Raw genomic sequence first — 25594 nt, forward strand, 5'->3', positions numbered from 1 at the left:
TTATCAGTGTGTACCCTGTGGTTCAGTTTTAAGTTACCCAGTTGTTGGGCATCACTTCTTCCTTTAAAAATCTCATTTATAAACTCTTATATGTATCCAGAAATTTTATTTACTACCATCAGTCTTATCTGTGTTTTTTGTAACACACATCAGCTCCCTTTCATGGGTTTGGTATCAACATCTTTTGTCTCTAAATTTAGTTACTGCCATCCTTCTTCCAAGATTTTTAGCTGCTTCTTTTCACTCTCACTGATTTCTCTTTCCCTTTCTGACACACAGAAGTTCCAAACAATAATAGAAATGTCCTGATACCAACAAATATAAATGTGATAAGTAACATTTCCTGTCCAGCTCAACAATTACTCTCACAGATCCCCATCCAATTTCTATTGGAAAAGTTTATTTTAATGTGCCACAGGGTAGTTGATTTACAGAATGTTGCATAAATCAGGCAAGTAGTGCTTGAGTACTTAATGTACTGAGTAAAATATTTAATGAGCTTCAGATAAATCTCCCTAAAGACAAAAAAGCTTTACATTACTAACTTGAATGTCATTTCTATTACCTTATCTGTGGAACACTGATGCTTACTGGATCTAATTTCATGTTCTCTGTCCAAGAGGATAACAAAAAAGAAAGATTGCTGAATACCTGTTAATCTTCTCCATATGTTCATCAAGTACAAACTCCTTTTCTTGATCAGCTTTGCTCTGTTTAAAAAGCAAACACATACTTTAATTGGTTATTTTAAAGTGAAAAGCTGATTGGTACTGTAAAATTTCAGTGATTTGTGTTACAGAAATACAGTATCATGAATGAACATTTAATATTCCTAAGACAGACAATTTTAATGACTTGCAGTTTGGCAGGATGTGTAATGAACTTGTCACTGCATCTTGTGAATGTTAAAGATGTCACCTCATAATTCAGTGCTTGCTCTGAGCTACTCTGTGTGTGCCTATTTCACTGGGTGGTTATCTGGTGTACAAATAATCAGGATTATTTTACCCATGCACATCTATCAAATACACTCAGAAAGCCAGTGCAGATGAATCTACTCAAAACCCTAAGAATTTTTTTTTTTAAAAACAGTTTTTCTTAAACTAATATACATATATATATTTTTTTAAATTACATTAAAAATATTAAAAAACAACACTATTTTTCTTTTTTATATTTTCCCTGTCATTTAAAAAATATTTAGACAACTAAAAAGTGTGAAAGATCTCTCAGCCTCATGTGGATAGGCTGTCAAATGTTTCAGATTTTCTGGCATTAAGGGGTTTAGGACATAAGCAGATGTTTCAGTAAGAGCAGCTGATGCTGAGAAAGGTTCTCTGTCATTTCAGCTCTGATAACTAAAAATACACAGCTTCCCTCCCCATATACAACATAGATAATATTTGAAAAGTGAAGGGAACAACCTAAGAATAACAGGGGGGAAAGTAAGCAGCAATAGATTTTCTGCATCATCATGGTACTGGCTGAAAAAATTACATAAACAGAAGTGTAGGAATTAGAGGAATTAGAGGGTTATCCAAAATTAATAAAAAGTGAAGAAAGACTTCTAAATTTTATTTTTTCCACTACAGGCTACAGATTACTACTTCACAGAGTGCAGAGTCTGGAAACCCATTATTTTTTAACCATAAAACCAATAATCAGTAGAATGGATAAAGAATAATTTGTGTTTACACATATGTAACAATTTTACTTGATTTCAGTAACTGATTAAATTACCTTCACATGGTAAGAGTTCAGTAAGTCTGCAATATTTTCTTTTGAAGGAGACTTCAGTGCTATCAGGTCCTTCTCTAAGGCAGGTAGCTATTAAAATAAGATTTAATTAAAAGCAAGTAGAATAAAATGCAATTTTTGGATTATTCCTGCTATGGTGATAGAATAAATATGTGTATAAACATCCCCCCATCTCCTAACTCTCAGATCTCAAAGGGGAACCAAGTCAACAATAAAAGGAGCCAGACTTCACTTTTCAGGGTTGAATCATCTGGATTTAAATTTAAATTTATGTCTGCAGTGATCACAGGGATCAGATACAAAAAAAGATAGATCAGACATAAGAAAAGAACCTCCAGCTGCAGCAGGTAAAGGCAGCAAACAGAAGTCCAAGAGGGGAGAACAGGAGCCTGGCACTCATCTTGTGCTCAAAATTGCATCTAACCAGCTCATGAGTCTTCACACTGAGAAAGAAAGCAAATTATTGTTTCACTTACAGCCATGAAAATTACTGGGGCAGTGTGACTCTGGTTTTATCAAATATACTAATTCTTACACTTTCATACAGCCACTGTAAGAAAAAATTGGATTTTCTATAGTTTAATGAGACTGGTAAAGAATTAAACATGTTAAGGGGTGTTACCTAGATTAAAAAATTTGCAGGTGTATAAATGCTCTCTACTTTCAGGGATTGTTGTCTAAAGTGGACAATTTTTTCAAGCAACTTGAAGTATGCTCAGTAAATCCTTCAAACCCTTCAACAGCAGACTCAGGAAGCCAGCAGTATTTGCTCCTTCATCAAAGCTATCACTGGCTGGCAAGGGTTCCAAAAACAGCTTGAGAGTTATCTTCTGATCCTGCTTCACAGTGCACAGCCTTGTAACTCACTTCTGCACACACTCAGATTTGTAAAAATTCACAGGTGTGTGTAAATCCAAGAGCTGTGCCCTTGCTGGTGTGGTGTGCCCTTACCTTCTCAGATTCTACAAAATGTGTAGCAATTCCAGCTTTTAGGACATCTCTTCCTTTCAGCCTGGCCCCTGTCAGTCCAAGGTAAGAGCCAATCTTTCCTGAGAGCCTTGGCAAGAAATATCCCCCACCTACATCAGGAAAAAGGCCTGTGATAAACAGAACAAAATAGATTTAAAAAAAAAAACAACACATGAAGGGAAAAGAAGTGGTCCTAATACTGCATGTGATTCAGTTGCTGTTTCTTCTTGTCTCACTTTCATTGTCACACATTTCTCACCCAACTTTCTAGGTTTGATGACAAAACCCTTCCCTAAAGCAAACTCTTGAGCACCTCCCAAATGTATCCCTTAACCTGCACATGATTTGCAGACATAAACCAGACCATGGTGCTCACTCTGTTTGCCAACAGCTTGAGGGATCTTTAGGCAGCTGAAGAATCAAGTGCAAAAAAATGGGAGTAACACAAAGAATTGTGAAACAATGGGTGCAAAGTCAAACTGGGTGCTGCTTTTTCTCTGAAAGCTTTTATTATGATAAAAATATCAAAATAAGTCAATTTAATTATCAAAATATAACAATATCAAACAATGATGAATTGCACAGATGAGTTTTAAGAGATCTGAGGGTTGAGTATTCAGGAATGGATCAACAATACTGCCAGGATCTTCCTGAAGGTGGAGGCATAAGATGCTGACCTGTGACTAACCTGCACTTAAAAATTTTCAAATTTTAAACCTACAGAGAAGGGAAATTTTAAAAAATTCAGATCTGATAATAAGATTTAGAAGACTTTAAAAAGATTTTTAAAATAAAAAAAAAACTTCTAGGAGTTGCAATAGAAAAAGATTACTTTTATCAAAGTGAAATATTTAAAATCATACAATCACAGAATCATAGAATTGGCTGGGTTGGAAGGGAACTCAGGGATCATCAAGTCCAACCATCACTTCTTTAACATCTATACATTAACTACCCACAAAATAAATTCAAGGACTTTTTGTAGCTTTTAACAAATTTAAGAAAAGATTAGCTGTATCAATCTCAAACTGAAATGGAAAGAAGCACTGTCCAGCTACTACTTCAAAATAACCACTAATGGTGCATTAGTGAAACTTCAAGTGTTCTGAAGAAATTAAACTTGTGGTGTTGGTTTTTATTCACTTTGAGAGAATAAATGAAACACAAAAAATGCAAATGAGCAATAAGAAATTCAGAAAATACTTGACAAAGCAAAGACATTCACTGCAAAAATTAAGATGTTTAAATGAGTTGGTAGTTTCTCACTGACAAGTAATTACTTTTGGTCACAAAAGAGTCAATGTATGTGTTATAGACCCTGTTTCAAGAAGTGGGAAATCAGTGGTCCCTGAATATTCCTTCCCCTTGCAGAGAATCAAGGGGAGTTTCTTTTGGACAGTTGCACTTCAGTCTTTATGTTCTCAACCATCTCTCAGCTTCTTTTCTGGTTCCCTCCTGGTCCCCCCTCAGTTCTGGAGCCTCTAATGCATCACTGAGTTGATTTTTAGGAGCCACTTTAGTTGTAGCATTCTATTCCCCTTTCCACTGATGTGCAAGCTGCCATTATCTGATTTATTCCTCATCCCACAAGCTCCTGAGACAGGCAGCTCCTCTCCTAAAATGCTGAATGGTTGGCACCCTTTAAAAGCCCCAAGCTGGATCTTCATCATTTCATCCCTTACATTCTTTTTCATCTTCACTCACATTCTGAATTGTCTACCCTGCTGTCATTTAGTTTTACATTTCTGGTCATTTGTCTCCCCTTGGATACAAAAAAAATTCCCTCATTTCAAAATGAAACTTGTCTTACAAAAGCTTCCAAAGAAAAAAACACAAAAATGTGTTATTCTCCTCATCTACTAAAAGAGCAACAATTTTTCCCTCTTTGCTGTAATTAAAATGCTGCAACTCTGTTACAGCAAGTTTCTAGAGGAAAAACCATCTTCCTATTGGGATCTACAAGGCTGTTCCACATGGCCATACACAGGGAAATTTAGTTCTGAACAAACCCTGAAGCTGATAAACTGAAGTTGCTCTAGAGACAAATGAAACTAAACTGAATGAAGAATTCTTTGTTATAAAATTAAATTTACAAACAGGATTAGTGAGGGTGTAGCTAATCCACTTTAAACTTACTTGGTTGCATAAATGTAGCCTGCTATGGCTTCTACTGTCTCTTTTTCAAGGTCCTTGTTTTCCTGTCATCTTATAATTTTACTCCTCTTGCCCCCTTTCTACATATTAATTTTAATTCAATAATTATTCCCATGTGCTTATGCTTCCTGCTGGGATTCTCTAAACATATTCCATGTACATTCTTTTTTTCCATTTGATAGCACTTACCAATTACTTGTCAAATCCCTACTTAAAACCCTAGAGGGAGACACAAGAAAGTGCCCACTATAACATCACCTTTAAAGCCCCCTTCTTACAATAAATATATTTTTATCTCTTGTTCTGACCATCAGTGTGTGTTCCACACCCTCCTGCACCTAAGCTGCTTTGCAGGGCTTTATTTTATCCATGCTTCAAACTCCTATAAGCTAGAACTGCCTTTTATTTGCTTGTAAAGCAACACATCTACCTATTTTTATTTATGATGCTGTATAAAGGCAGAATGATTGTCTGAAAATGTAGCAGCTGAGTGAGAGCTGTGTTTTCCTTTCACAGAAAAGGTGCAATGCCCACTGAAATAAACAAACATATGAAAAAAATCAATTAATACAATGTCTAGATAGCTAGACATTTTAAACATGCATCACAGAGCTAATCCCTTAAATCCAAACAGATTTGAGTGGTTTTGCTTCAAACTGATCCTAAAAGGGTTTTAATTACTTTCTTTCCTATGCAAGTTCTAAGCTTTTCCTTTACACATCTTCCCAGACTATTTTTACTTAAATAAGTCCTTGTCAACACAAGGAATCTATGTAAAGTACATAGTTGTTTTTTTTTTTTTTAACATGACTTCTCATATCTTTACTTCCCAAGAAGAAAGCAAAGAAGGTATTTTTATAATTAGAATAATTTTATTACCCCTCTTTAGTTTTCAAAGAGAACACAAAATAATTTCCTTCAAATGGTCATCTTGTACTACACTTGATTATGAACTTCAGGAGCTGAGCAGATTCACTGTATTAATGTTAATTAAACACTGTATTTACTTTCCTAAGTTTTCCTGCAGCAGAGAAAAATATTTGGAGGGCTGCAACAGTTTGTTTTTTTTCTCATCCCAAACTTATTCAGGAAAATCAGATGGCATTTCTCACCTAGCAGGAATTGCTCTGTTTGTTCAGGTGTTAAAATCAGCTTGCTTATATATGGGGGTTATTATGTTTTATTTGACAAAGCTCATTTAATATTTCAAGAACTTCAGAATTAGCCTTGGGAAATGTTTCATACAGGCTGGATAGCAATAAACAATAGATAATGTGTGTAAGACACCCTCTAAAAATATGAAAAAACATTATTAATAGGTGGGGCACTACAGAATCTCAATCCTTACCTAAGTGTGCATTTTAACTTTAGTTGCAATGACACAATTGTCCTTAAAATATTCTCAACAAAAGCTGAGTATTTCTCTCTTCAGAACTGATTCCTGATTCTTTTTACATTATCTCTTTGTTCTAACATCATGCAGCTGTTTGGAAATACTTTTAAGAAAAGAATGGTCACTATTCCTAGCAAATTCTCTGAGCTGAAACTAAGATTGAACCTTGTAGCACCATGTCCAGTATTATATAAGCTGTTTCACCACCAGAAAAGGTTTCCTTGTCTAAATAAATGTATTCAGCAAGACCACATACTACAGACAAACCTCATTCTCCTGCTTGAGGTCATAAAGATAAGAAGAATTGCAAAAAAGAACAACAAAACCAAGTAGAAATTCTGCAGGAGGGTGAATATTTTCACATGAGGGTTCACTTTAATCTGACTTTTCTTCAACCACGTCACCATCTTCATGCAGCTCTGAGACACAGCATTTTTTTAACTCAGAGCTGAGAAAGAAGCTGTAGTATCAGACATTAGAAAACTTAAAGCACATGTAGATATATAGATATATATTTATATATTTGTGTAACATATATATTGTATATATAATATACATATATATTAAAAAAAAAAAAGACTACAGCACTGTGATCTTGCCTGCACACAATGTGTAAACAACTGTAATGGGTCTATAATAATAAATCTACAAGCTGGGATTTCAAGATCTGTCTCATGAGCATTGTACAGCCTGTAGTACAGCCAGTCTGACTGACACAGATCCAAATGTAAAGCTGACACACTTGCACTGTGATCCATAGCTTTATTTACCTACATCTGTAGCAAGGACTTAAGTTCCTCCGATCTGCTTCCATTATTTAAAAAATTGCATCCTGACTGCCTTGTGTCAGTCTAAACAGTAAACCCCAGGTTAAGAGCCTGAATGATCAACCTGATCCCAGAATACAGATTAAGTTTCTATGAATTTAATATTTTTTCCTGCATGGCCACCTCTGATTCCTCTTTAAAATTCTTTCACTACTGCCACTGCTTTCAGTCAGAGCCATTTCATCCTGATGACACAAACAGTGTAACTTTGAACATGTTAGCAAGTGAGCAGCTGATGAAGTACTTACCTATTGCTGTTTCTGGCATTGCAAAAAGTGTCTTCTCTGTAGCAACTCTGAAATGCCCATGGACTGAGAGGCCAACTCCCTGTGCATGGAGAGCAAGCAAAGAACACAGCTATAAATCCATCAGTAAAAACAATCAGACCATAATTTTATGCAACACACCTCTTGCTGTGCTCTCCTGCTACAGAATATTCACCATGCTCAACTCAACAGAATATTGGAAGGAGTTCTGTGCTTCAAACACTACTGAAGCATCCTATTACCTTTGGGATGGGGATGAAATGGGGTTCTGTGCTTTGAAAGATTGATGAGAGATATACAGAGATTAACCTCAAACCCCCAGGAGTGACAGCAACAACAGAAACAAGTGGCCCCACTTTCTACATCAGCCTACTGAGGGAGCTGAGATCCTTTTGCTAATCATAGAATCACAGAATCATAGAATCCTAGAACTGGCTGGGTTGGAAGGGACCTCAGAGCTCATCAAGTCCAACCCTTGATCCACTCCCGCTGCAGTTCCCAGCCCATGGCACTGAGTGCCACATCCAGGCTCTTTTGAAATATCTCCAGGGATGGAGAATCCACCCCTTCCCTGGGCAGCCCATTCCAATGCCTGATCCCCCTCTCCAGAAAGAAATTCTTTCTAATGTCCAACCTAAACCTCCCCTGGCACAACTTGAGACCTCTTGTGCCCTCTTGTCTTGCTGAGAGTTGCCTGGGAAAAGAGCCCAACCCCCCCCTGGCTCCAACCTCCTTTCAGGGAGTTGGAGAGAGTGATGAGGTCTCCCCTGAGCCTCCTCTTCTCCAGCCTCAACACCCCCAGCTCCCTCAGCCCTTCCTCACAGCACTTGTGCTGGATCCCTTCCCAGCCTCCTTGCTCTTCTCTGGACCTGCTCCAGCACCTCAAGCTCCTTCCTGAGCTGAGGGGCCCAGAACTGGACACAGGACTCAAGCTGTGGCCTCCCCAGGGCTGAGCACAGGGGCATGATAGGTTAAGTATGATCTTTTCCAACCCAAAGAATGCTGTGATTCCATGATCATTTAGGTCAGGTTCTTCCTACAGTGAAACTTGGAAAAAAAATATTAGGATGTTCTTGGGCACTTGCTACAATGAGTGCCTTTTACCAACAGAATTTAGGTTGAATTGTTTTGTTTTGATTTATTTACTACCAGGAAAATATTCTCAATGTTCCCAAACTGGTTTTATGAGGGTAGTTATGAGCAATAACTACATACACAGGAGGTTGAACAGCTTGCTCTCATGGTCCAGTCAACCACCATCAGCAAACTAAAACTTCTACTAAGAGTTACTTCTGATTACTCAGAATTTTCTGAAATAACTCATTTCCAGAATTAGGAATGTTCATTCTCCTTGTTCCTTTTTCACTACCATGTATTTATTACTTTCCAAGACTTATATTTAGAACCTACCAAACTTTCTGGCATCAACAGCTATATGTTAAAAATACTCTTTTATGTCAGAGGAAGTAGAACTTTTTATGGACACAAGATTTCTGCTGGAACAGAAAGAGAAGATTTAAGAAGATCTGAAAATCCTATAGGAAAAGTAATGAGTGAAGAGGGAAACTTTGTCCAGTGTTACATCCCATTCTTTTTCTCCTCCCCAGTGTTTCCCTATGTATAACTGGCCATCTATGTTCAGGAAAAAAGAGCAAATTTGGGGTTTTATTATTTCTAACATTCTGGAAGACAAGAAAAAGTCCCTTTGTCCTTCTCTACCACCTAAAACTGGAGCCACATCAAGAAATCTGGATGCCCACATCACCATCTTACTGTCTGCAGAGGGCAGCAGGTGGGAGGGAAGGTGTTTCAGCTGCTTGCATCAACATGTAACTAAGCTTTTGGGTTTCATCTTAAAACTGCAGAAATTCTTCTTGTTCTTAAAGCCAGGCACCTGCAACAGAACTTTATTTAAGCAGGGGCACAGCTATTTGGGGTGACAGGACTGAACTGAGGGGATTTTGTAATGATGGCCTGTTTCTTGGAAAAAAGTGCTTTAAAAGTATCAGAGATAAGAAGTAACTCAAGGAGAAAATGAGCATTCAAATTCTTCTGGAATTGAGATAAATTAGTAGAAATATGAAAAGATGGAGAAGCAGGCAAAGATAATTAACTTCAGAACTTTTTGTCCTTCATCTATAATAAAGGAGAAGAGGGGGGAATAATGAGAACTCCCAATTTTAGAAGAGGCATCTCCATGAAGGCTTAGAATTAGAGGAAAACAGTGGAATTTTTAAAATGAAAGAGTCTGGTGTTAAAAAAAATCTGTCCAGAAGCCTGCAGAAATCCCTGCAATTACAGTCAACAGTGCAGGGGTAGGAAAGCTTTCCTTGAAGCCACAAATAAAACCTCCTTCAAACATACACAAGCTTCAGGGGACAAATAATCTAGAAAATGCAGCTTAAAACTTCAGCTTTGGTCTCAGAGAAGACAAATTCTGTTTGGTCTAAATGTCATTGCACTGAGCAGGAACACAAACTCTGCCATTCTAAAATACTACTTGCAGCATGATTGTATGAAATCTGCCTTTTCTGGGTATAAAATGGTGGCACCCATTCCTGCACATAATGTAGATTAAACTCCTACAGAGTGTGGATTCTCCCCTAAGAAGCCAGCCTGAAGAAGTTGGGGTTCTTCAGCTTAGAGAAGAAGCAGCTCCAAGGTGACCTTGTAGCAACTTTCCAAGATCTGAAGGGGGCTGGGGTAGGGCTTTTTACATGGGTGTGGAAGGGGAAATGGTTTCAGATTTGAAAAGGGGAGATTTAGGAAAAAAATTCTTTCCTGTGAGGGTGCTGAGCCCCTGGCCCAGGTTGCCCATGGGAGGTGTGGCTGCCCCCTGTCTGGAAGTGCTGAAGGTGAGGTTGGATGGGGCTTGGAGCATCCTGGGTGGGTGGGAGGTGTCCCTGCCCATGCAGGGGGGGGTTGAAACTGGATGAGGTTTAAGGGCCCTTCCAATCCAAACCATTCTGTGATTCAAAAACCAAACGAACAAAAAAAACCCAAACCAAAACAAAAAACCACACACAAAAAAACCCCAAAAAAACAACAAAGCAAAAAAAAAAAAAAAAACCAACAAACCCCCCAAAATAAATAATAATATTAGTAATATTATTAATAATAGTAATAATAGTAATAATAATAATAAAAAACAACCACCAAAAAACAACTCAGTCACTGTAGATTTGGGAGAGGGAGCAAGGAGGAGTTTAACTTCCTGCAGTGATACTGACCCATCATTCAAAACACTTGTTTTCCAGACAGTGCTTGGTGATAAGCCCTGAGTAACACCACACACAAATCCTGTGATTCTGTGGTGATTTTCCTGCCTGTGTCAGGAGCTGCTGATGTTCTAGGCCGATTAGCTACAAAATGAAATGCACCATTTGTCCCCAGGCTCCCACCCAAGAGCTTAGCAGGCAGACCAAGGGGCCAGATGGTAAATACACTGTAACAGCAGCAAAGAGAGAATCCTTTCCCTCTGCAGTGTTTCCAAGAGCCTGTAATACAAAAAGCTAAAGTGGTACACAAGTCCCCCTCCTGCAGATTGGGTTGCAACAGTTGGAAAAATCTGTATTCTGTTTTACAGAATGCTGTCAGCTTTGAAGCATTCACTGGCAACAGGGAGGGAGAGAGGGGGAGAGGAAGAGAGAGAATTGGAAAGCAGCTTATCTAGATTTAGTGTGACAATTACTTTTACTTCAGGGCAGATTTTAGAGCATAAATTAAAATAAAACCAAAGATGTCCAAATTTCAGAGCCTGATGACTGACAAGGAGCATTCCCCTTTGTAAAAAGGGGAAAAAGAAGAATTCAGGGGAAGTGTCATCAAGCACTGACATTTCTAAGCTCCAGTTTCCTAGCTGTAAAAGGGAGAAAGGGATAATTATGTCCATTATAGTACAGAACAACTATGCCCTGTAAAATAATAATTTTTCATGGCCTTTCATATGCTCCAGTTAGTCACTCGAAGTGCACAATATGTATATATTTATATTAATAACTAATAAGGAGAAATTCTGTGGTTTGCAGTAAACTTTGTACCACACGTGAAGCAATAAATGAAAAGCTGTTGGTTCTGTGAGCAAAATCCACTCGTGCACATTTCTCTAATTAAAAGTTGTATCCCAAGTGGGCAAAAATGTGAGATTTTACTGCTGTGGTTAATTGTAACATTTCCCACTTTTTGAATGTTAGCCTCAAATGCTGCCATCTGCAACTCTGTATAAAAGCTATGTGCTAAACTTAAACCAGCACACCCTAAAAGCCAATAAATTAAAAAAAAAACCAAAAAAAACCAAACATGATGGAAATACATATTACAATGTGGGAGGAAATAGGGAGCCTTCCCCCTGCCATTTTATTTTCTGTGCCTCAGGAGAATCAGAAGACACCTAACTTACAGATTAATGTAGCAGCTAAAATTATTGCAGCATGTCATAATTTTACTTCTTTTCCCTGGAGATTGTCTAATAACATCTCACAGTTCAAGTTGATACCATCATGAAGTAAAGCAGTTGGTTGTCTTTACACTTCCCACCTTCTTCTTCCAGGCTTCAGTCCCTCCAGCTACACATATTGAAATGTCACTATTCAGTCATTTAGATGATTTTAACTTGGGTTTTAGAAACTGGCTCACAACTTTTATTTAAGTACTTTTTATGGAAAAAAGAGCAGGCAAACATCAGGTGTGGTAACCACACCTGATGATTTTTTTCATGATTTCAATGATTTTTTTTCACCAGTCTGCAGAGCCAGGCAAGTGGCTCAAAGAAAAATTTCTTTCTGTAAATGGCCCAGAGAGCAAGAGCAGATCCCTTCCCCTTGTTTCCTCCTCCCACCTACTGCAGTCCAGCTGGTTCTAACTCAGAGGCTAACTCACAAAGCCTTATTTATTAATTTAACTTGTTTTTTTTTTAAATCTGCAGCAATAAGAAAGGTTTTTTATTCCTTATGCTGCTTTGCTCCTGACCACATAACATCAGGCAATCAGAGAACCCAAATAATTCCATTTTACAAGCACGTGCTTTAAATTCAGCATTGATGTTCACTTTTTAAAAGACATCTGGGAAGAAAAAAGGACAAAAATGTTATTTGCAAACATATGCCAGGAATTCTACATACATGTTGGTAGTGAAAAGAACATTCCTAAAGAGTTCCAGCCACACAATCTGGGTAAAAATGGGACAGCTATTGCTCAGCTCCAGCTCCTTTGAGTGTTGGGATTTGATTGATTAAAATGCAAACCTACAAGGTGCATGTGACATCACTACTGATTTATTTGATAAGAACTACTCATGTTAATAAAATCTGCTGACCAAATCCTGCTAAAATGTAAGTTTAGATATTTGGATCTATAGTGGTAGAATCCCCATGGTACCTATAGCAAGCCTCTAATAAAAATGTTGAAGAAAACCCCATGTGAATTTAGCTGCTGGAAAATGTTCACCAAGTTTCTGGTCTCAGTAAACTCTCTTCAACCATTGCTATATACCTAAAAACTCATTTTCTTTGATGAATGTGGTCCAAATCTGTCAGAAAACTCATACATAGGCAATGTTACACAAGGTAATACACAGACATGATAATAACCAAAATATTATGTAAACAAAATTCTGACTGAACATCTTCCCCTTGATAACATTCCAGTTTAAGCAGTTTAGAAAAATACAAGATGCAGCTGGTGTTTTGAATACTGAATTAGGAAATTTTAAAGGTATTTTTCCTATTAAAAAGAAATACTATTTTTCTAGCAGAGTAAGCATGAGAAGAAAAAATAAAACAAAAAGAAAAAAAGAAAAAAAAAGTTACAGCTGAAATGACATGCAAGGACTGCAAAAATAACTCCTAAAAATACTGCTGAAAAGTGACTTCAGCTCTCCTTGTAAATAATTCCTTTACGGTAGAAGCTGGCCTTCTTTTCACATAATTCTATTTATTTCTATGATTGAGAATTACTGCTCTTAGGTACTAATTCCTGAAAAGATATCACAACTTCATAAGATAACCTTTGGAGCAAACTCCTCCACAGCTTGCAGCTACTTCTTGTGTCAGAACCTCAAACAGCTAAGAAATAAGCAAAAACAAGGATTTTTTTTCCATTCAGGGCAAGCATGGGAAGTAATCCAACTCCTGCTGTGATGTGCCAACAAGCTCTTTTTGGCAATGTACATCTCTAAAGACACACAGAAGCACAGGGGATATTTAAACAAAAACAAAAGACAAAGATCACAAAACAACTACTTGAAAAAACTGCTGATTGATTTCACTGGCACTTAATTTAGAACTTTTCATGTCAGGCATTTACTTGAACCTGCTGAAGAACTTTGCTACCAAGAAAAATTACACATTTGATGTAGATCTCTAGCAAGGTCTCAGAACATTATTATAAAGAGTTCACATTGGATGATGAAATAATGATTTCTGTAATTGGCAGATTACTTTGGAGGAAGGTAAACACTTTGAAGGGCAAGACCCAAATTCAAAACCATCTCCCTTTGGAGCTTAGACAGTAATTAACAAAATGAAGCACAGAAAAGCAGAAAATTCAGAAAGCAAAATCAAATGAAGGTTATAAGTATGTTTTCCATGCATTTATCAGGGGGTTATAGAAACCATGAATTTAATACAAATAAATAATGCAATGATGTTGAAAAAGAAAAAAAAAAAAAAAGGTATGAGGGCTGAGTTTGGGGTTTAGACAGTAATTAACAAAATGAACTACACTTCAGAAAGCAAAATCAAATGAAGGCTATAAGTATGTTTTCCATGCATTTATCAGGGGGTTATAGAAACCACCAACTTAATACAAATAAATAATGCAATGATGTTGAAAAAGAAAAAAAAAAAAAAAGGTATGAGGGCTGAGGGTTCCCACCCAGCCCACATTGAATACACCTGGGAAGCCTCAGCAGCTTCATGTGGTGGAGCTATAAAAGGCCAAGCCAGGTAAGACAGCACTCAGGTTTCTTGAGGGATGAAGTAAGGACTGGGTTGGTGGTTTTTTTCTGTGTGGTCTTTGAGGAAAAGAGGAGCTCTGCAAGCCTGACTCTTGACAAACAAGTTCTGTTTGAGGAAGGTTTTGAAAGTGGTGAAAGGTAAGTGATAAGAAATGTGCTGTGATAGAACTCGTGTCATACAGGGAGGAAAGGCTGAAGAGTAAATCTTTAAGAACAACTGGAGTGGTGTCCTCCTGATGCTTTGAGAGGCTGCTGCTTACATGACCTCCTTGTGACACAGACTCTCTGTAATATATGGAGGAGAATTATTCTGCTCTACTTGGTGCTGATGAGTCCTCCAGCTGAAATGTTGTCTGGTCCCTGGTAATGAACTGTAAAGTAAATAAACTGGAGAGATTCCAGAGGACTGCAAGTAGACCAAGAGACTTAATCTATAGAAAAGGCTGAGTAGCTGTCCTAATCCCTATTAAAGAGAGAGGGTTGGGAGCAAGGAATGCAAGAATCTCAGAATATTCTTAGCTGTGAGTAAGACAGGAATATATTGATTACATACACTAAAGACTTAAGTTGGACACTAGGGAATCTTAACTTGAAATAAGCACTCAGGTGGGAGATCAAGCAAAACCAGAATTCCTGCTGTTAGAGTTCTAAAAGCATAATGCAAAATCTGCTCAGCAATCATCTACCTGTATTTAATCCTATTTCAAGTGCTAAAGAATAATCCTGAGGCTCCTTTCAGCTCTTTACTCCTGTACAGTTTAAAATTTCACATATTTAACATTACAACCTGAGTGACTGACATAGACTTAAACAGTACTTTAAGGTGACTATTAGAAAATAGAATTTTTTAAAGATACTGTGTAAGTAACTTAGATGCAGACTCTAAATTTAAGTAAAAGTCCTTGCCTACAAAAACCTCTCACAAGGTCCAATCAGAACCTTGGTACAATGGCAAAACTAATGGAAAGCCACTCATGAACCCAAGGACCTAGTCAGCTGGTTGTTTTTTCATACTGGCAGTTGCTAAATTAAGTTAAAATCTTCCTATGTGACATTATCATCTACTTGCCCCACAGGCAATTCTTTTTTTCTCATCCTAAAACTCAAAGCATTGATTGTTAAAGCAAGAAGCATAACACAATGCATTAATTTTTATAAATCCATAACCTGCTAAAAGAAAGTCAGCAAATACACTGTGTAAAAGGTTGGACTAAAAGGATTAAATCCTGTATTTAATTATCCAAAGGCAGGGATTGATACATAAGAGCAACAGTCTTTACTCATCAGTAAAACCCCAAATATTTTAGAGCTTCTTTTGGCTTTATTAACAATTAAACAGCTAAGCCTTCAATAATATTGGACAATAGACCTGAAATAGCAACAAATTGCTTTTCACAAAAGACAAAATTGAACACTGAAACTGATAGCCACAAGGCTACTTCATGTCAAAAAAGACTGGGTTAATAGAAAGGTGAGCATGATTACTGATGGTTGTTTGGCACAGTGGTTCTGAAATAAAACCTAGAACAGGAAGCTTCTAAATCATGCATGCTCTAGAAAATATGATACTAGGAAGGGGATACTTTGTAGATGGAGTTGCAGATTCTTCCCTAAACTAAAAAGCAATGGCCCTTGGCTCCTGGAAACAATGTACTTTTGTTTTGGCACCAAAGTTTTAAGTATGATTCATATAAAGTTAGCCCACCAACCTGGACCACATAATTAACTTCTAAAGTCTGTGCCCATTATTATTATTAATTTTTTTTTCCCTTCTGTCAAAAATTCCACTTGAATTCTAAGCCAAATCATTTAAAAGCCACCAATCAAATCTGCCTGGTGTACATTATTAGGCCCTGAAGCATTTATTAATCATTAACCAGGTTTATTAATCACTTTAATCTGTTAAATTATGTGACACAGTAATATATTTTGTGCCAAAGCCCTGCTTGAACCATATGTTGGACTGAGTTTATAAAGCACATCTCTATTTATCTACAAAAAAGTAGGGAAAAGATTGGGACTTGCCTAGAACCAAGAAGCCCAAGTTCAGGATCTCATCTGCAGACAATATTAAAAATAGATTTATTTTTTTTAAGTGTGTTTAAATACTCTGCATTTCTTGTCTATTGTTCTAGACATTTAATTTCAAGGAAGTAAAAAGCTGTGATAGATTTCAACTAAAATAATCTGAACAGTAGTTTTTAGCAACATTGAGAGGAGCTGCCCAGTGCTCCCTTCAACAATCTACACTCCTTAGCAGTAAACGTGGTATTTATAACTTGTTTCACTGTTTTTAGTAAAATTCAGTCAACTTCTGTTCATCAAACATACTTTTAACTTGAACCCACTGCTCTATGTACAAAAAGATGCCTTTATACTGAGTACCAAGTTGTGAATAGCAGAACACAAGCTCCACAGCCCCATCTGTTGGCTAATTAAGCTCCAGAAAGGCACCAACCAGCCAGCAATGCTGAAGGGTTTTGTCTTTTTCATCCAGTTCCAAGTTTTTACCATTGCATTTCTGTGATATCTGTTCATCAGTAGCAACTTTCACCACCTATAACAACTGTGTTTCTAATATGCTTTTGGATTTAAATTAGTTTTACAGGAGAATGATGGAGCCCTCTGTGCATAGTGCTGGTTTTTTGAGCAAGGTTGAGATTGACTTGCTTAAATTTTTATTCATAGGTAAATGGTTTATAGTGAAATATAGAGGTGTATTTAAGTCCAAGCAAAACCCAAGTCCTCCTAAAGCCAAAGAATTTAATTTATTTTTTTTTTTAAGCCCTTTACCTAGCTGAGATCTATGGGGCTTGGTAGCAGAGAAGCCAAGAGGAAGAGAGCTATGGCATGTTCAGATCTCAAGCTGGAAAGACCACAACCAAAACAGATGAAATGTAATCAGATGGGAAGGGAAGAGTCATGAGAGATGATGGATCATGTAGCATTCCATTTCTTGCAGCTTCTCTTTGACAAGCTTAATTTAAATAGACTGTAAGCTCATATCATCCCTGGGTGAGAAAACAATATAAATCTAAGTGACAACCTGACAGAGGGACTTGAGTGTCAAACTCCTTGTTCAAAATGACTTAAGATTATTGTATGCCATTCCCTGCTATCATGCAAATGTGTCCATCAGATGTCAAGCTGAAGAGAACAGCATTTTAGTGGCTAGAAAAGCATGGTACTGCCATTTTAATTTAGAGCCAACAACTGCTGAAACAAGTGTTAGCACTAAGTATAACCAGCAATGTGATGGAGTCTTCTCCAGGTTGTTTTAGCAGTAAGGAGCAACCTTGAGGGGTGGGGAGAGCCAGGACTTTTTTATTCATGTTTTAGGAGTACTGCAGAGGTGAGAAAGTAGATGCATTTCCAGAGTATTTTTTTAAAAATACAAAGCTGGTCTTATGTGTGTCTGTTGAAGTACAGCTTAGGATGACATTTTTCTATTTTTTCAAGGAGTTGTCTTTTGAATTTTTATACAGTTCTACTTTTTAATACAATTTGAGTGAAAAATTCTCAGCTCTTGTATGATCTACAAACCCCCACTCTGCTGTTTAGAAAACCTTTGTGAGGGGTTATTTCCCACATGGACATGATTCTGCTCAGTTTCCCAACACAACTGCCAGATCCTCAGAGAAAGAAACTGCACTAGCTATAAAAGAGCAGCAGAAAGCAAGAGAAAAAGGTGCAGATCACCTTAGCTGCTCCTGAAATATTTGAGAAGTTGTGTGCACTTCATTTAACTCAAGTACAGAACATTACTACAAAACAAATCAGGTAACACAGCAAGGTAACTTACCCCTCCCATTGTAATGCCATCAATAAGTGCCACATAGGGCTTCCTGTAAGTGCCTGTAAAAAATAAGAATTGCACCTAATTTTTATTTCAAAAGACTGGATCTGTGACTAACTGTATACATGACATTTCCTCAAGTCTTACTTCAGCAAAAGCAACAGAAAATAAATGGGTTAAGCAGTAAAATAACAACTGACAAGGAAGGGGCTTCATGAAGTTCTTAAGCAGCTAAAAGGAACACCAGTTACTGACTTACTGCATTGAGTGTTGTAAGAGAACACTGTAAAACCATCATGTCAGGTTGGTGGCCAGGGGATTACCTGACACTGGAGCCACACCTGGCTATTCCAGTCACCTTTGTAGGACACAACAGGTTCCCTTTCACCCCATCTCACACCCAGCAGTGTGTACAGCACTCCAGAACTTGGCTACAAAGCCAGGTGCATTGGGAGGTTTCAGCCAAAGTGTGACTACAAACTACTGCAGTGCAAACAGGTTCTGTCTTGCCAACTCTGCTGAGTGTTCCAGCCCTGAAGGGGGTGCAGGCAGGTTGAGATGATAATGTCCTTAAGTAGCACAGTTGTGGTGAAAAAAGCACAGGCATCAGGGGCCTCTAGGAGGCATGAAAATAAAGAGCTGATGCTTTCAATTAATATTCATGGAAGGATGCAGAAGTTCACTGTGAATTAAACCCCTGCCTCATAGTCAGTGAGGTCAAAGTTGAATCAGAGAGCTGATAAGTGCATTTGCTGCACCAATGGTGCAAACTTTTCTGCATAAATATAGGTCCTTGTTTAAAAAAAAAGAACTATTTTAATGGGCACTTCAATCCTCTGTATTAGTAGCCTGACACTATAACAGAACTGCAGTTTTAGTTTTGTTCTTACATGAACACAGAAGCTAATGAATGGGCTCTAGGTGCTAATCTTTTGAATTTTTTCTATGGAATCCTTTCCAGTAGCAAATGCTGGGAAAACAGCTGCCCTGTGCATTTATTTTCAAGTTGTAAAATACAAGGTAGAAAGACAGACTCAGTCTTGAAAGACCAAACTTATCAATATTCCAGGTTTTGTAATTACATGCATTATACACAGAGTACTTATTTTAAAATAAATAAATAAAAAAAGCTCAAACTTTTAAAATATGTACCCTTGAATGATCTGGCTAGACTAGAATAAGTTAGATGGAAAGGACCTACAATAATCACCTTCTCCAACTGCCACTGTAATACCATTTTTTTTTTTCCCCCCAAGTATCTGAAACCTTAAAACTATTTTTCTTGATGAAGGCCAGAAAGGTGTAAGACAAACATGCTAAAACTGGAAACTGTAAAACCATGTAAAAATAACTTTGCAGAAATGACTCTTACCCTGGTAATTATGCTCTTCTGTCAACCTAAGTTGATATGCAACATGTTCACCTCTCCTGTAGTGATTAATGCTGGCTAAAACGTTTAGAATTAAAGTATTTAAAATAAAGTAGTTTTAGGGAATTTTCTTCTCACCAAAACACTCAAGATTTGACTTTCACCCTATAGAATATCCTTTCTTGACATCCTTTACCCTGTCTTTGCTGTTAGTCATTACAAGAATGCATCCTCCTAGGTTCTTTTCAAAAAACCAGTTAAGTCCTAGCTTGAGTATTCATTTTTGCAGCTCATTTCAGTGGAAATCTTTAGCATAACTTGATCTGCTTTCTGACTGAATATTAATCATTTTGTGTGCATCTATTTCTATCTCAGGTCTTCTTTGAAGTAGACCAATGATTATTTGGTGCAGAATGGGTCCTACAAAGATCCATAATGCAAATGTAACTCCCCAGAACAATGGGGTGGAGTAAGGTAGATCTCATATTAGCTTAAACAAAAGAAACAAATTCTACGTGCAAGATAAATAATAAAAATAAATAAAATAAAGATTGGGTATGTTACACTACTGGTATCAAATTTGGTAAAAAAACAATAGTTACTATTATTATTATGTTATCACTGCCACAGATTAGCAAGGAGAGGAATTTACATTCAAAGCTACTATTATAAAACTCCTGCCTTCAGAATTTGCTATCAAACATACCAATGGCATTGTTCAGGGCATATTCTTCTCTGAAGAAGTCTTGTGCCAGTCTGTCTCCAGCTTTCCCTGCATCTGAGACAGCTTAAGAGAAGTAAAAATTTTACAGATAACTATAAGTTGAAGAGAAAATACCATAACAAGTAAAAAAAGAAATAATATCATGTCATAAGGTGGTTTTTTCTTTCCTTCAGTAACCCAACAGCAGCTTCATCCTGCTTTATTTTAGTTGAGAGGATGTGCTCAAACTTTGAATATGAATGCAAGGTTTCAAATTTGAATAAATTCTATTATGCTGGAGACTTTGTGCTTCTCATGAAAGTGCAGTCCATTTTCTATACTCTGCAACCCTTTGTCTGGTAGTCTTGTTTGTGATATTTTGTACTGTTTAGAGCAGCCACTTAAAGCTGATTATACTGAAGACTCTGAACACTAAAAAATGAGAAGTCAATTAGAGCAAAGCATTGTTCAACAAGAACCTGTGCTGCTTGTTTACCCAAAATTTAAAACAGCTGCAAATTTTGACAGTTTGGAGATCTCCTACAGGTGATAGTTACAAAGTAAGAAAAAGGAAGATATATCCCCCTTATCAGCTGTGTATCTAGCCTTCTCCAGTTCAATCAGACACAAAAAAACCTTAATTTTTCTTGTAAAGAAGTTGTCAGTCATGAAATTCTGAGAAGGATGTGGTAAAGAACCCTCTGTTTGGGTTGAGTGGCTGGTATTACCAGTTATTATTATATTATTATAATAAAACCCCCAATTTTTAGTCTCATATAATTTTCCAACAGCTATCTCCTGACAAATCAATAGCACCTGCACATCAAGGTTTTAGAAGAAGTCAGCACAATTTCTCACTGTTGTGTAGAAGCCTCTGTTGACCTGAGTCACAGTAAATAAAGGAAATCAATGTAACTGCCAAAGGTACATCAGATGTTTAACTACAGTCCTTACCTTTGATGTCACCCCCAGCACAGAAAGCTTTTCCTCCAGATCCCTTTATAATTATTAGAAAAGTCTGAGGATCTTGCTCCCAAGTCTAAAAAGAAGGAAATGTTTCCACATAAGAGTAAAATCTGCAAAAAAAACCCCCCACGCTGTCTCTGTTATTTTACTTTTTCAAAAAGCAAACCACACTTTAAAATAGTTTGTCCTAAACTGAAATGTGAGAGCCAAATGTCTTTCTGCCACTGGGGCAGAAAGCTGGGAATGTGGAAGATGTAATAATAATGTTTTAGGCTAAATCATGGAAGCTGTGTAAATCTGAGATACATGGCAAGGAAAACAGCATTTAAATTGTGGATGGATTTTGTTAAAATGACTGCAATCAGGACCAAATCAAACTCTGCACAGGTATTTTGCTAGGTACAAAGTCTGGGGGGGGGTGGGAGCTGAATTAAATAGACTGGTACAAAGTTTCAGCAGTGGTGCAGCCACATTGAGAAAAAAGATGCCTTTCACACCCATAAATTATGCTTCTATATCCCTTTTTCAAGAAAGTGTACCCAGATCTAAGAGAGAGAAGACATTTCTGTAGAACAGCAGCTGTGTTTAAAATTATGCCAGCTTTTAAGGTTGTGCTTCAAATAAAGCCCAGCACTCCTCACCATAGATTAAGTATTTTTTTTTTCTTTAGATGTTCTTCAAAGAATGCATGAATTTGCAGCACAGCCATCTATAAAAATACCAAAGGCAGGCAAACAACCCACAAGTACTGGTATTTGATAAGCCTGACTTCCTGCCTATGAAAATAATATCATGAAAATAATTTAATTACATTTTAATAAATTAAATCTATTTAAATCTATTTATAGTCTTAACATTTCCCATTACTTCACTAGCTGGTAGAAACAGCATTTCTTAACCCAAGCAGCATTTCTTTGAGGAATAATGTTGACAACACCTTGTTTCTTAGTGATTTGTATGGTTTATTTCAGACTTGCAGCCTTTCCACAAAAGGTTTATCAAATCAAGAGCCACCACCACTGTAAAGGTTGGAATTTGTGTGTGCTGACTGACCAGATGGGTACTGCCAAAAGGAACTTTTAAACTCTGAGTGCTGCTTGCTTTTATCTAATTCAGTCCTGTGCTTAATATGTGTCTCCTATGTATCCAGATGCTGAATTTAACTTTGTCATTTTTTTCATAGAAAGGAGAAAACACATTAAACTTGCTTGAAACTGTCTGGTTTTAACCCATTCTATGTATGTGAGCTCATTGGCTAATGTATGTAATTTAATTCTTTAAATCAATATACTAAGAAGTGTCAGACTGTGATGCCTGAAGTGATGTCTGAAACTTGTTTTGGATGATATGTCTGGCAGATTGGTAGAAGCAGAGCTACTAACCTTTAGCTGTGAATAAATTTGCTTGGTCATAGAAATATTTAGTGCATTGAGAGCCTTGGGCCTATTCAAAGTTATTACTCCTGCACCCCCTCTCTTTTCCAAGAGCACTTCAGCTGTCGAGTCTGTATGCTTGGACATTTTCTGTAAATGCAAAAATAAAAAAAATAAAGCAACTGTGATCAGTTAGATACCTTGAGTAAGATACTTACAAGAGTGTTTATGGAAATATATTCTCAGAACACACTGCTTAAGGTCATGAAACTTGTATTTTGGAACTGTATGATTGATTTCCCACTGTACTTTTAGATTTATTTGCATTTCCTGGGTAGTTCTTTTGAAATCACTTTATGTTTGCATCCTTCAGAGCAAAAATGTTCAGGCCAGTTTTTCTGTCACATTTTTGACAGTGACATTTGGGATCATTTAAAGGAAAACACCAAAAAACAAAAAACCATAAAACACCAAACCGTGGTTCTTTAAGATCTCATACTCTGAAAAATTCTGATTCTCATATTCTGAAAATACCTGCAAAAATAAAAATGATATCTCCAGGTGTCCCTGCTGGCAGTTTCACACTGCAAAACCCAGTGTACCCCTGGCTTTGTCTGTCAATAACTTTTAATTGTGGAGAGCAAATCATTATTTTCACAATTGATTTCAAACCAGCAGTTGAATGATACTTAAGGACTACATGGAAGCTAAGATAAAAAAATTAACTGTAAAAGTAGGTTAGGCCAGAATGATTTAATTTACAGTGTAATAGAAACTTAACCAACTACTCAAATTTGTGGGCAATTTTATGCCTGAAGCTGCATGTACTGTCTCAGGGGAGTGAAAGAGTCCCAAAAGCTTCCAAGTCACACAAAACACTGTTCTTACCAAATGTTGCAGTATTACTTGCAGTCTGTTGAATGGTTTCAGCCTGAAAAAAAAAAAAAAAAAAAAAAAAAAAAAAAAAGATAGCTAAAACTGTAAGCCAGCTACATAGTCCCAGATAATCTTCAGGGTCCCTTCCAACCCCAGCCATTCTATGAGCAAAGTTTTGTGAGAAAAATTCCTGGATGTAATTGTTTTAATTTTTTTTTTTTTTTAATCAAATGGCATTAGAATACAATTTTGGTATCAAAACAGTTGGAAACTTCCTTGCTCTCTGTCAAACAGGCAGCAGATACCACTGCCAACTTCTACTGTGTTTGGCTTAAGTTTAGGAGAACCTGGAAATAATAGTTTGGGGAATATACTTGCCACTTGGAAGTGTGTGTCTTTTAAAAGATCCACAGCCTCTTTTCTGGACATTAAATAGTAGCAATTTGGTCTATTTTTTTTAAAAAAAACACTTGTGAGCGTTGTGCATGTGCAGTCAGGGTGGGTTTGTGTCTGCGACATTTTATGAGCCCCTTCCTCCATCAGTGCGGCTGTTATTTACTGGTTGTTACTTTTTTGTTGTCATTTATTAGTTGTTATTTTTTTGTTGTTATTTTATCAGTTGTCACAGTGTTTCGTTCGGAAGCACAGTTAACAACAGCGTTTGTTAAGGCATTCCGATGCCTGGCTCGCCTCAACCTGAGGGAATTTTTTGACAGAACTTTTTGAGGGAATTTTTTTCCTCTTTCGCCTGCACCAGAACACAAAACACAATTAACACGTCCGAAGATCAGTTTTAACCAGCTGGAAAGCTAATCTAGGCCTAAATTATTAATTTATACCAGTTCGAAGGCGGGGGGGGGGGGGGGGGAGGGAGCTGGGAGGCAAACCCCTCGGCCTGAGGCCTGCGCGGGCTCATGGCGGAGCTGCCGGCACCATTTCAAGCCCCTCAGGGAAGGGTTGGGGAACGGGAGAGAAGCTTCGGCGGCCACAGCCTCTGCCCTATTACCTGGGTAGCGGCTTCAGCACCCGGGCTGCCATGGCGAGGACCGGCGCGGTCGATCGCCGTCACCGGGTGGGTCGGGCTGTGAGGAGGAGGAGGAGGAAAAGAAGGAGGGGAGGGTTGGGGAGGCCGCATGCGCCGTGCGGAGGGGAAAAGAGGGGGGACAAGGGGGATTTCTTAATCTTCACCCCAATATCGCGTTGTTGGGGGTAGTACCAAGAAGCTGGGGGGTTCCTAGGGGACCCTCGCAGCCGGTTGCCTCCGGGATCCCTCCCTCGCCTTCCCGCGCTCTCGGGCGGGAGGGCGAAGGGGGGATCCCGGAGGTGGTGGGCTGCCCGGTCCCCACCCCGAATAACCCCTTTTTCGGTCAAAATAGCGCCTAAAAACGACTTGAAGGTTGTGAATAAAGCTGTAGGTCTCTTTCTCGGTGGTTTCCCGAAGGGTTTTCCTTACCTGTGCTCCCGGTTGAAGGGGAGCTGCCCGCCGGCCTGATGAGGGGGTTGTGAGGGCATGAGGTGAGGTTTGGGCTTGGTAAGGCTGGAGCAAATGTAGCAAACATCCTTGTGACTTCGCTTTCTGATCTCTGGGGAATGAAACTTAATGTTTTGACCAGGTGTGTGGTTGGTTGGTTGTTTACCAGCAGTAAAACGTGTTTAATTCCCGACCTCCCTATTTCTCCTCATCCTCCACACCTGAGGCGCAGGGCAGGGCTAAGGAGCTGCTCTGGGAATTTATGGGCACGATAGTAAGAGTCAAAAATGCTGAATTCACTCTAATTTCAGTACTTATGTCAAACCAAATCGATTTTTTAATTATTATTATTTTCATTTCAGCTCGACACAAGCATGAGGCTGAGAGCACAAAGTGTGATGAACCATGCAGCAAATAGCAGTAGTGTATTAGAAATGTAGCTCCATCTTTTCCATGTAGCTAATTCTTAGCACTGCCTGGCTTGAACCACATTTGTATTTTTAAAAAAAATCTCTTAAAACCTTATAGAAAAAGTATTTTGCTGGAGAAAAAAAAAATAAATTCCCAGCTCTTGGAAGCACTTTTAGAGAAGTCCCCAGAGGGCAACCTTGCTCTTCATTTCAAGCAATGATTCAGCCTCTGCTTATAAGCAGCAGCTCTCAGGGTATTTTAATGTGGTTGTAAAAATCTTATTCAGACTACATAGGCGTAAGAAAAG

General features: G+C 37.9%; 1 protein-coding gene across 1 annotated transcript in view; it reads right to left on the bottom strand.

Moving 5' to 3' along the window:
* The window catches only part of HIBCH (3-hydroxyisobutyryl-CoA hydrolase), a 39237-nt gene extending 14687 nt beyond the window's left edge, over nt 1–24550 (bottom strand). Inside the window, exons 1-10 of the mRNA XM_071747811.1 lie at nt 24412–24550; nt 23418–23460; nt 22539–22679; nt 21145–21229; nt 20194–20274; nt 18125–18177; nt 7350–7428; nt 2710–2855; nt 1741–1827; nt 652–710 (exon numbers count right to left, since the gene is read on the bottom strand). Of these exons, the coding sequence (XP_071603912.1) occupies nt 652–710; nt 1741–1827; nt 2710–2855; nt 7350–7428; nt 18125–18177; nt 20194–20274; nt 21145–21229; nt 22539–22679; nt 23418–23460; nt 24412–24443 (806 nt within the window). The 5' untranslated portion in view covers nt 24444–24550. The remainder of the gene's footprint in view (nt 1–651; nt 711–1740; nt 1828–2709; nt 2856–7349; nt 7429–18124; nt 18178–20193; nt 20275–21144; nt 21230–22538; nt 22680–23417; nt 23461–24411) is intronic.
* Nucleotides 24551–25594: the final 1044 nt, after the last annotated feature.

This window comes from Heliangelus exortis, chromosome 6 (assembly GCF_036169615.1).
Source record: "Heliangelus exortis chromosome 6, bHelExo1.hap1, whole genome shotgun sequence".
Classification (NCBI taxonomy): Eukaryota; Metazoa; Chordata; class Aves; order Apodiformes; family Trochilidae; genus Heliangelus; species Heliangelus exortis.